The sequence below is a fragment of the Carcharodon carcharias genome, chromosome 19 (assembly GCF_017639515.1).
Source record: "Carcharodon carcharias isolate sCarCar2 chromosome 19, sCarCar2.pri, whole genome shotgun sequence".
Classification (NCBI taxonomy): domain Eukaryota; kingdom Metazoa; phylum Chordata; class Chondrichthyes; order Lamniformes; family Lamnidae; genus Carcharodon; species Carcharodon carcharias.
This window is the reverse complement of record NC_054485.1, coordinates 25,853,969-25,866,047: the sequence shown is the minus strand read 5'-3', so window position 1 is coordinate 25,866,047 and position 12,079 is coordinate 25,853,969. Positions and strand designations below refer to the sequence as shown.

Below are 12,079 nucleotides of genomic sequence, written 5' to 3'. Positions count from 1 at the left end.
TTCCTCTTTATCTCTTAACCTAAAATGGCATTTTTATGGAGGGACTAACTCACCCGCGTAAATCGAAAAATAACACTGGTTTTGTGTATGATTGACAAGCTCTGGTATGTGGCTGGTACGAGGGAGTATTTTAACAGTGCGTGGTTTCCTTTTACCAGCCCTGAATTCTCACTTGCGGGTGGGTGTTGTCTTGACTTTGCGTCAGATATATAAACAAGGGCAAATCGCAAGAAGCTCAGACACAAGAGTACAGCAGGATCTGAGAGCGCTCAGGTCTTTAAACAAATAACAAATACCTTGTACTGCAGGACTTAGTGTCCCGACCAGGTTTTATACTCAGCAAAGATGGGTTGCAATTTGAGAGGATTATTTGCTGTAGCGACTGCTCTTATTTTATTGGAAAATGGTAGGTTTGGATATAAATGTTACATGTGCTGCACTGCTCTGACATTTTGCACTCTTGTGCTTGCTGCGGTATATGCTATCTGACTGGGTTGCATGTTTAAGTTTTATATACGATGTTATTGTCATGCTATTTATTTTTTTCTGACGGGGTTTAATTGCAGGCTTTGCATTGGTTTACCATCATAAATTATCAGCTCCGAGCTTCCGCTTTGAATGCGGACAGGCGCTAATTAATAACAACTCAGCATCTACCACTTTGGACACTTTCAGAAATGAGCTCTCCATTTGGGGAGCTTTATTAATTGACCTAAAACCACAATAATGGAAGTAGGAATGTTAGCTATATATTAGATTTGTTGTTGCAAATTTTAGATTCCTGAAGAGTTGCATGAGAATATTCGGGTCCCACGAACTAGTGGAATTTTCTAAGCAATTGCTTCCTAAAAAGCATATTCTTTCCCCGCCTTCCCCCCTCCCCAAATCCAGTCTAGTTGAATTTAAAATGTTAAATCCTCGCCATCTGTTAATAGTAACACTGGTTGCATAACTCCCCGAATCCGTTAAGTGCAGAGATCAGAGCGTCAAATTGGCGAGATGCAGAATAAATGAGGAAAGTGCGAGAGCAAACGTGATAATTATATGAATGTAGCTGTAATTTATGTAACATTTGCCCATGCACACAATGCAGCCGCAGGCGGATCTCTGGAAGAGACGGCGTGTCCCGAGATGCCCTGTTTGCATTCTGCAGAAAATAAAAATGTTTTTTAACATGTCTCCTTCATTGCTATAGGTTGTGGCTTCCGCTTGTCGGGGTCCAGTGAGGCCAACATTCAGCATCTGAGGAGAGAGAAGCGCTGTTCTTGTAACAACCTGAGAGACAAGGAATGCATCTACTTCTGTCACAAGGACATCATCTGGGTCAATACACCAGGGTGAGTAAAGCAGAAACAATGCTGTTGGTGCTGGGGATCTAAAATAGAAAACAACAAATGCTGGAAAAAACAATAGGTGGGTGAGTTTAAGTCCATGACCTACCACCAGAACTGGGAAAAGTTAGCCAAGGTAAAAGATGAACAGAAATCCTCGATTGAGAGAGAAAAGCAGAACTTAAAGGTAGGCAGTCCTGGGAAAAAAGTGGTAATAAGTCAAATGCTAAATCGACAGCAAATTCACTATTTCATTCGCTGCCAATCCTATTCTAGGAATGTCAACATGGAGCTCTACTCTCCTCTCTGAAAGGGATTTCTGATATTCCAGGGCTTTTTGCACTAACTGTTGCCCTGCACTCCCCGGCTGTTTGGCAGAATTGATCCAATGGGTCCAGGGCTGTCCCACCAGAGCCTCCAGACAGGGCAGTCGCCATCACTACCTCAAAGGAAGGGGCAACTTGTGACCCTATTAGGAGTTGTGACCCACAGTTTGGGAGCCCTTGCTCTGCTACCTTGCTAGAAATAGTTACGTCACTAACTTCTTTCAGTTCTGGTGAAAAGTCACCAAGCTGAAACAGTCATTCTGTTTCTCACTGCACAGATATTGTCTGACCTGCTGAGTGTCCCAGCATTTTCTGTGAGAGTGCAGCACCAATCTGCATTGATTGACTAGTCCTGTGCCACCTGCATTTCCATTTCACTTTACAAGAGGTTAATCAGAGTCATTTACTGTGTGTTGTGATGTGAGATAAGGTGTTATCTTGAAGTGCCAGTTAATCTTCATATTTTGTGCAACTTTGTCATACTTGTGTGTTTGGGCAAGCTGGGTGTACAGTAACTTTAAACTGGACCCACCCAAGATCAAACCAGAGCTTCTGGCAAAAAGCATGAAAAGTGTTGAAGGGGAGCATTTAAAGGGCACTTGCTGCCATTCAAGACAATGAACATGTAAACCTGCTTTTAATGTATGCCTAAAAACTGGAGGTTGTCAGGCCCTCACCCCTCCCAATCTCTGTAATTTCCCCTAGTTTTGCAACCCTGCAGGATCTCTGTGTTCCTGTAATTCTGGACTCCTCATTGCACCATTGGCGTCCATGCTCTTGAATTCCTTCCCTAAATCCTCTGCCTCTCCTCCTTTAAAACTTACCTATTTTACTGAGCTTTCAGTCACCCATCCCAATATCTCCTTTGGTTCAGTAGCAATTGCCTGATTTACACTCCTGTGAAGTGCCTTGGGATGTTTTAATATCTTAAAAGGTGCGGTTTAAATGAAAGTTGTTGTTGTAATTCCAGCATTGCCTGCTTAATAGATGGACCCAGCTCTACATTTCTACCACTTCCTGTGTTGTTCTTTTTAATATCGAACATTTGTCCTTTTTCCTTTTTATCTCTTTAAATTGTAGCATCTAAATTGATGTTAATAAGTCATTCTACTCTACAAACTCACAGCAGCACCATTAATTGGAAAGGGACAATGTGCTGACTGCTCCAATTGGTTGTTGTACACAAAGTTTTCACATGTTTTCCCAATGGGGTTAACTTATGTTGCCATTGAACAAAATCTATAAACACCATAAAACAAGCCTACGGGTTTTTGAATTTCCTTTTGATAGTGAATCTCTGTGCGCTATGGTATCATAAAGATTCCCCTTGGTAATCACAGTTGTCTGTTTTTGTAACAGGAAAACCACACCTTATGGCTTAGGAAGTCCAGCAACACGCCGCAAAAGATCAACTCCAAGGTGCGAATGTGCAAATTCCAAGGACAGAATATGTTCACATTTTTGCCAGTTGGACACATTGTAAGTTATCTAGATTAATTATTACACCCTAGGAGATTTTAACCATTTTGTATACAACTTGCAAATATGTAACTGAATGATTAGCCAGCTTGGTGCAGTAACACAATGTGTTATAAAGTGGCACAATGTAGATTATGACAAGCCTACAATCTTCTTTGGGTGCAGATGCTTCACACGGGTGTGAAGGTGACAATGTCAATGGCAGACCAGGGAAATTGGAAAAGAAGCCCAGTCCTGAAGCTGACCATTTTTACCCTGTTTACCTTCAGTGTTTCTTGGCTTTAAAAGGCTGCGAACAGGAGATCTATTCAGGTCTTTAGTCTTTTTATGATGCCATCAGTCACCTTTCATGAACATTATGTGGGAAAATGACAAGACAGCAGTGTTTCAGCCATGCCTCAGTGGGTAGCATGCATATCATGGATATATCCTGTCCCAGTGGTTTGAGCACCAACCAAATCCAGGCTGACCCTCCACTGGAGTTCTAAGGGAGTGATGCACGGTCAGAAGTGTCATCTTTTAGATGAGACGTAGAGCTGATGTTCTGTCTGCCTTCTCACGTAGATGTGAAAGATCCCGTAACACTATTTCAAAAAAGAGCAGGGGAATTTTCCCCACGGTTCTGGCCGATTAATTATCTCTCGACCAATATCACTAAAACAGACTATCTAGTCATTTATCTCTACTGTGTGTGAGACCTTGTATGCAAATTGGCTGCCGTTTTTCCTGCAATACACCAGTTACCTTGCTTCAGAATAGATCCAAAGCGCTTTATGGGGCGGTGTCCTAAGGTCATGGAAGGCACAATATGCAAATACGAGTTCTTTATGTTTTGAGTATACTAGGAAAACCCCTTTTTAAAAAAAAATCAAAACAAAGAAGTAGTTGTGGAAGTTTAAAAATTAGAATGTTGGGCATGCAGGCCAGGTTGTTCAGTATCTGAAAGCAAACGTACTGTAGGTTCATGTTTCAGGTCTAGACTGTAGAAGATGTTGGTGCAGGAATCACACTTGAAATTGTCAGGTGGTGAACAGCATTTTTGTTTTTATTTAATATTTGTGACAGTGCATTTGTTACATGGCAAACCTGTCACACAGGTTTGAATATTTTGAGATGGAAATGAAAACAAAGGAACATCCTTTTTTAAAAAAAATGCTGAACAGAAAGGCATGGCTTAATGATAAATGTGTTACATGCAAGGCATGGTGAAATTTAATAGCGATATTGAAAATTATAAGATTTTGAAAGCGATGATAAGGAGAAACATTTTATTCCCAATGGCAGGAGAGTCGGTGACTGGAGAATTCAAATTTAAAATAATTGGCAAAAGAGCCAACAGAGAGAGCGGGAGAAATTTCTTTTAAGCAACCAGTTGTTAGGATCTGGAATGCACTCCCTGAAAACCAAAAAGGAAGCAGATTCGATAGTAATTTTCCAACGGATTTGGATCTTCACTTGGGGGGGTGGTGGCGGGGAGAATGCTTGGCTATTGGAAAAGAGCAAAGGATTGGGATTAATTGACAACTTTTTTAGGGAGCTGGCACAGGTGCAATAGATTAAATAACCTGTACTGCATGGTTCTATGTTAAGGAGCCTTAAAATCTCTACAGGGTCAGTTTGTAGGTCAGCGTTAGCAATACTGAATGAAGTGGGAAACAGATGGTCTTAAGTCACAAATTGGTTTGTCATGTTTTATCATTAAGGAAATGGAATAATTATTGAAATGTGTTTTTTTTTTTACTTCATCTTTCAGGAGAGACAGTAGTATCCAGCAGCAAACTGGAAGCACAAGCACACAAAACCAAAAGCCACCCCAGCACCAAACCATTAACTCCAGCATAAAGCAGCAGCACCACAGAACCCGGAATGGACATCTGTTTCGGATTTTAAGGTAAATTTTATTCAATGAAAGGATATGCGGAAGTTCAGTTCCCTCACGTTAATCGGTCTTGGGATGTGGGTGGTGCTGGTGATTATTGCCCAACCCTGGGTGCCCTTGATAAGATACTGGTGGGTAACTTGTTGAACTATGGAATTCTTTGTAACATGTTGATATAATTTCAGTGGACTGTTAAGATTGGGGTCAAATATAAGCCAAACCAGGCAAGGACAGCAGGTTTCTTCCATAAAGGGCGTTAATGAGCAAGTTGAATTTTTACAACAATCTTACAGTTCTATGGTCACTTTAATAAATCTTGTTCATTTCAAGATTCTTTTATGAAACTGAATTCAAAGTTAAACTGCAAAGATGAGATTTGAACTCTCATTCTCTGGGATATGAGTCCATTAACAAGGCTCAGTGTTGGATCTTTGAAAGAGCTATCCAATATAATCCCATGTCCCTACTCTTTCCCATAGCCCTGCACTTTTTTCTTTTCAAGCATACATCCAATTCCCAATTGAAAGTTACTATTGGACCTGCTCCCACTATACTTTCAGGCAGTGCACTCCAGATAATCAGAACTTGGTGTGTAAAACTAAATAAAAAATCTCCTCCTCTTACCTCTGGTTCTTTTTTCAAATATTTTAAATCTGTATCCCCTAGTTACCTATACTTCTACCAGTGGAAATGGTTTTCCCTTATTTATTCTATCAAAACCTTTTCATAATTTTGAATACCTATTTTAAATTTTCCTTTAACTTTCTCTGTTCTAAGGGGAACAATCCCAGTTCATCTAACCCCATTTTTCTCCATTTGGTGAAAATCCTTTAGCGTTATTGGTGATTGTACTAATGGATAACCACTTCGGCCTGGCAGTATCATTTAGAGGGAAAATCCCAAATAAAGAGCATTTGTTTGGGAGGTGAGGGCAGGGAACAAAAATGAATAAGGCTAAGAACACTGGTTTTACATTATAATAAAAATATATATATTTTACTCTTTTACAGACAAATTGCATCATCAAAAATCCAGACAATTCAGAGGGAGTACTTCTTAAAGAAGCAAAATCGAGTTACTTTGACACGGGATGAGCTATACCGAGAGGGAAGGAGATGAGCTGTCCAGGTTAAGTTTACTCTTTTCCTGAGAGAGAAGGTGCCGTCTTCGGCTTCTGTTTCTTCTTCCATTGATGGCACGTGAGGTGCCAGAAGTGAACAAGAAGATGGCTGGAGGGATTGGATGCACACCACAAGTATTAATCAGCTGGCGTTGAGCGCTTGTGTCCCTGTATCAGAAGTAACAATGGAGAGAGAGACATGGAGATCAAGGAAGAAAGCTGAGCCTGAATGCTGTTCAGGATTTGTCAGAACCCTTATATATTTTTTAAAAATGGCTTGGGATTGAGCAGGATACTTATAACAGTTTGCTATATCTATATAGCAAGGTTGGTAAGAGGGGAAAAAATACTGACTTTAAAATACATCTACCTCCACAATGTGATGACTGGTCATCTTCAGGTAACTTCAGTGAACTGGACATAAAATGATATCAGTCACCTAGGCATGGGATCTCCATCAAGTACCAGAACTGAATGCATGCAAATGCTGAAGCTGAGATTGTGATATAAAATAGCCTTGCACTTACCTCAATTCCTGGTATAAAGCACTGTTGTGCTGATCCATAACCAGTTAATGAATCACTTGGGTCTTTCTTACTGGTGTTGTCTATGAAGCAGGAAAAGTACGTTTTTTGCTTGTTGTTTTGCAGTCTGCACTTTCCTAGGTAAAGTCAGTAGCTGTTTTTATGAGTATTGACTCACTAAGTGATGGCGTTGAAGTGAAGCTGTGCATTAGTGGAAAAACCTGCCACTGCATGTGAAACTGAGCCACATCCACCCTGATTTATGCTGGCGCCAGTGGAGCAGTAGTAGAGATAGGTTCCTGCTGCTGTTTACTGTTTGTTGGCTCCACTCCTGGAAGGTGCACCCATGTGGATGTTGCATGGCAAGAGTGTTGGGCATAGTGACAGCATTAGGCATGGCTGTGATGCCCATCTGCAATCAGCCTACCAGTGCTTGTCATGCGTGTTCACACACAGGCACTAGGGTACAGTACCAGAGGGTAACTGAGATCCATGGAGGTGTATGTCAGCATGAGACAAAATGTGCAGGACAAGATGAAGAGAGAAAATCACCTGAGGGACCAATACATGGAATTATTAAAATTGGTCTGCCAAGCTCTGTGATTCAGTGTATTAGCAAATGTCAAATCACATATTTAATCCTTTTGCTTTGGACACACAAGCTTAATAATAATCACTGGTGAGAGCAAACAAATGCTTATTTTGTTTGTCTGACATTCATCTATCTATTATTTTAACACACATTAACCTTTCCCCTAAAATAACACAAATGAAATGCCCTTTGAATGCAGTGTGTTCATTCGCTGATCTCACCAGTGATCGCTTCCAGGTGGCTATTCATGTTATTACATGTCTCCTGAACTATCAGCACTCTGGCTTTCAGGGAGCTGAGATGTGGTTAGAATTAACCCTATCACACATATTGTTAGATAGACCCAGAGACCATAGAGTAGAGCTTTTCATTCTACGTCAACAGACTTTAACATTCTTCTATTTTCAATCTGTTTCTGCATAGCCGATTTCCATGTTAAATCTAAGGGGAGGAAGCATAGGTGATATTAAGCAATACAGTCCAGCCATTTCATTAGGATTGACCTGCATACGGGTATAAACTTAATACCTTTTAGATCGTACATGTTTGCTATGTTTAATTGTCACACTTAGAAAATGTTACATGTTAGTAACCATGCAAACAATGATGGACAAGAAGATCCTCAGGGCGCGTACAGCCTGACCCATATGATGGTGATTGTGATGCCTTACATGACAATATAGACACTCCCCTCCCCACCTGAAAAATCACACAATGTCCTGGGGGATGACAAAAAAACCAAATAGTAAACCCAGAGCATTTTGGAAGGAAAGAAATTTGAGAAGTTCCTCTCCAAACTTTTTTGGTGATTGAACCTAGTGTTGGATGTTATTCTGGCTTGGTTTTTAAGTCATGCAGTACCTACCTTTATTTTTCCCCAAGGTGATCTTGTGACCATATAAAAGAGATTTAGAAACCAGACTGTTTGCACTCCCAGATGCAGGCTCCTATCTGAAATGAGATTGATCTAAAGCGATGACTTTAAGATGTTCTGCCAATTCTATAAAATTAAACTATCACTATTGGTGAACTTGGAAGGTAAATATTCAAAGGCAGTGACTGTGCTTTGGAAGCAAGACATTGGGCTCATTTATTGAACAGCTAGATGCTGTAATGGGGTGATGGCAGGATTGGTGAGTGAGATGTATTGAGCTGAAAGGTCTTCTGCTGAACCAGTCTTGGTAATCAGGATATCACAATGCTGGTCATTTTCTCTTCTCTGCTAATTCTGTTGTCCATTATAATCTCCTTTTCACTCATTCTGGTGGCCTTCACGAAGGGGGATCTGCATCGAACTGTGTACTTGGAGGGTGAGCAATAACCCTGTCCAGCACCAAAAGAATTATTAGCATCTTCTCAGTGTGTACAGAATGGGTCACTAAAAGGGTTATTCTCCCAGAATTTATTGCAGGGAGCAAGGGCTGAGTGGACTTGCAGGAACAGTGTCACCATTCAGTGCCCTGTGTTATCTTGCAGCATGCACACCATGCAAAGTGGGTAATTGGCCTCTATCCATGTGAGGTGATCATTCAAACCATCACTGTACAATGCTAAGACAACTGTTAATTTATTACTAACGATCTGTTATATACAGTGATAAGCTGATCAACATTTCAATTATTAATTCTAATCAATATTTAATTAATTTATGATACTCTGTAAATTATTGTAATTCAGTGTACTTTGGAACTACTGATTTTATGATATAAAACATCTATGGATAGAAATAAATATATTTGTTACCATGAACCAATATTTGTTGACATTCTTCTGAGAAATTGGTACTTCCTGTTGTTGCTTTTTGGTGCGTGAGAGCCTCAGAAAGTTGGTGCTGGACTGAGTCCTGTTTACGTTCAGTGGTTCCTGCTGGAAAGGTGTAGAGATAGCAGTCAAGATCAGGACGATGTTCAGCTGTGATGCCTTTCACAATTGCACCATCTGCTATCACTCTGGTTCACATATGAGCAATGGTCACATGCTTGAGGTAATGGAAAGCACTGAGTGCCTGCAGAATCACATTGAGCAGAATTTGCACCTTGGGGAGGTTGGGAGAAAATTGGGGACAGTGAGACGGGAAAAAAAATGACAAGGAAAGACCTTGCATTTATAAAGCGCCCCTTCAAAACCTTGGGGCATCCCAAAACACTTTACAGCTAACAAAGTACTCTTCTGAATATAGGGAAGAATTCTCCCCCCTCCCCCCCCCCCCCCCACCCCATTCCCATTTGGGGGGAGGGGGGGTTGAGCGGGCATGGGCAGGTGTGCCTCCGATTGGCATCCGTGATCGGGGGCGCACCGCCATTTTAAGTGGGCGGGACAATTAAGGCCTACTTAGCGTGACGTCCGCCAGGAAGCGCTGTACACTCTCTGTGCGGGCAGGGGGATTCCCTCAGTTGGGAGGCTAAGTGCAGCCTCAGGGAGATCGGCTCAGAATTAAAACTTTGAAGGTACATGTTGAAAAAAATTCCCTGACATGTCCCCTCACCTGAGTTGGGACGTGTCCATCACTTTAACTCAAACATTTATTAAATTTTTAAAAACCCTCATGAAACCTCATCCCGCCCGTGGGATTTTTCTGAAGCCCGCCAAGGCTCCTGGTCTGCCCGCCAACCTTAAGGTTGGATGGGCAGATCCATTAATTATGTTAATGACTTTTTAAATGGCCTCAATAGGCCGTTGACAGGTCAGCGTGCGCACAGCTGATTCAGCTGCACCCCCGCCAACCTGCAAATGGAGATGATGTGGGGTGACGTCGGGAATAATGGTGTAAAAAGGAAAATTTCTTGGATTTGTATAGTGCCTTTCACAACCACCAGACGTCTACAGCCAATTTTGTAAACATGACAGACAATTTGCACACAGCAAGATCTCACAAACAGTACTGTGATAATCTTTTTAGTAATGATTAAGAGATAAATGTTAGCCAGGACATGGGTTAAATTTCCCGCTTGTCAAAATAATGTCATGGAGTCAGTTGCATATGTAAAAATTCCATTGTTATTTTAATACTGACCTTAACCTACATAAACAGATCAAAGGCTCCTTTAAAATAATCCATAAAGGAGTGGGTAAAATGCATTAAGTGTGTGCACATTTGTAGTGCAGGAGATAATTTCTCAACCTAAACCCATTGCTTCTGAAGTTGGTTACCGTGAAAATAGAATTACCATCTCAGGACTAAGATATCTTGACATGTCGGGAGCAAGTGACGGTCGATACCTTCTCTCAAAGCCTTTTAGGGGAAAAAATGAGTGCAAATGACAACCATGGAAAAGCAGACCGAGAGGCACAAATGGCTAAAGTTAAGTTTTCTTTTGTTAATAAATGTTTTAATTCAATAGTTAAAATTTCCAAAAGTGGTAGTGAATTTTTTACTTCTGACTCCAGTACACATACCTTCTTGTAATAAATACAAATTGCAAAATCGTTGTGATAGCCTGACCAAGTTTCCTTTTGGGATTTGGTCAGTCTGGCAAATATCACCTGTGATATCGTAATAAAATGATCCAAAATAGAATTAATGGGCAACTAAGAAAATATTTCTTCACATTGAGGGTGGTTGTAGCAGGTAATTCTTTTTCACAATTTTGTTGACACGGAATTTATAAATTATTTTAAAGGGATGTTAGTTATTTGAGAAAATAATGTTAAAAGGTATGGAGGACAAGCAGGAGAGTGGGTTTAGATTAGGAAAAAAACATTGGTGCAAATTTGATTGGATGATAGTTACGTATATGGAAGATTATCCTTCTTGCACTTGGTGGGTCAACTTCTCTTCTGCTCCCCTCACTTTGACTCTTCTTGCAGTTGTAATAAATGGAGGTTTAATTGAATCAAGGCACAAAATTTCAACCTTAGGCCTTGTCTGAGGTCTGAGCTTTATTCTGCAGATCACAATCTTCCACCTGTGGATGGACTTCACCATTCAATCTTCACATTCTTCTTGTGGCAAATCAGGATGGAAGCAAAGCTATCCCAGCATGCTTAGCATTAGGGAAAGCCCCCTATTAAAATTATAGGGCTTGGATACTAAGCAATGGCTTCTATTCTTCTCTCTGGAATCAAATTCAATCCAGATAGTTGAGATGATGGTCTCCTTTGCTGCTGGCTGAGAGAGCACTAAATGAGTTCCAAGTGGACATATGCTATTTATGATTTAGAAATTGAATAGGTGATTGTGTATGAGGTCTTTGGCATATGTTATATGTTATATGTTATCACAACAAAGGTTACAGGGAGAAGGCGGGAGAATGGCGTTGAGAAACTTATCAGCCATGATTGAATGGCGGAGCAGACTCGATGGGCCGAATGGCCTAATTTCTGCTCCTATGTCTTATGGGCTTATTGTCTTATGTGAGACATAATATAACAACAGAAAAAGCTTACATAATACCATGTGGTGTGTTTTGTAAGAAAAGTAAATAGTTAGCTTGTGTTTGTTTAATAAAGAGCTTTTGATTCCAAAATATGCCCTGCATTTCAAGCAACACTTAACCCATAGTACAACCTCTTTTAGTAGTCTCCTTAGTTAGAAAGAATGAAGATATATTGCACTTTTCATGATCTCAGGATTTTTCAAGGTGCTTTGTAGCCACTGAAGTTATACTTTATAGAACTATAGTCACTATATACTGTTTGCAATGTAAAAAACACAGCACACATTTGTCCACAGCAAGGTCCCACAAACAGCAATGGGATAATGACAAAATGGCCTGGCTTTTGGGGTGTTGTTTGGGGGATAAATATTGTCCTAGACAACAGATTCTCCTGCTCCTCTTTAAAAAGTGCAGTGGGATCTGAGGGGGCAGATGGAGTCTTGGTTTAATGT

General features: G+C 40.6%; 1 protein-coding gene across 1 annotated transcript; it reads left to right on the top strand.

Moving 5' to 3' along the window:
• Positions 1–245: 245 nt before the first annotated feature.
• LOC121291110 (endothelin-2-like) lies at positions 246–9,000 on the top strand. Its single transcript, XM_041212171.1, has 5 exons — positions 246–406; positions 1,196–1,337; positions 3,017–3,136; positions 4,890–5,027; positions 6,026–9,000. Exons 1-5 carry the CDS (start codon positions 346–348, stop codon positions 6,132–6,134), a joined length of 570 nt encoding a protein of 189 aa, XP_041068105.1. The 5' UTR covers positions 246–345; the 3' UTR covers positions 6,135–9,000.
• Positions 9,001–12,079: the final 3,079 nt, after the last annotated feature.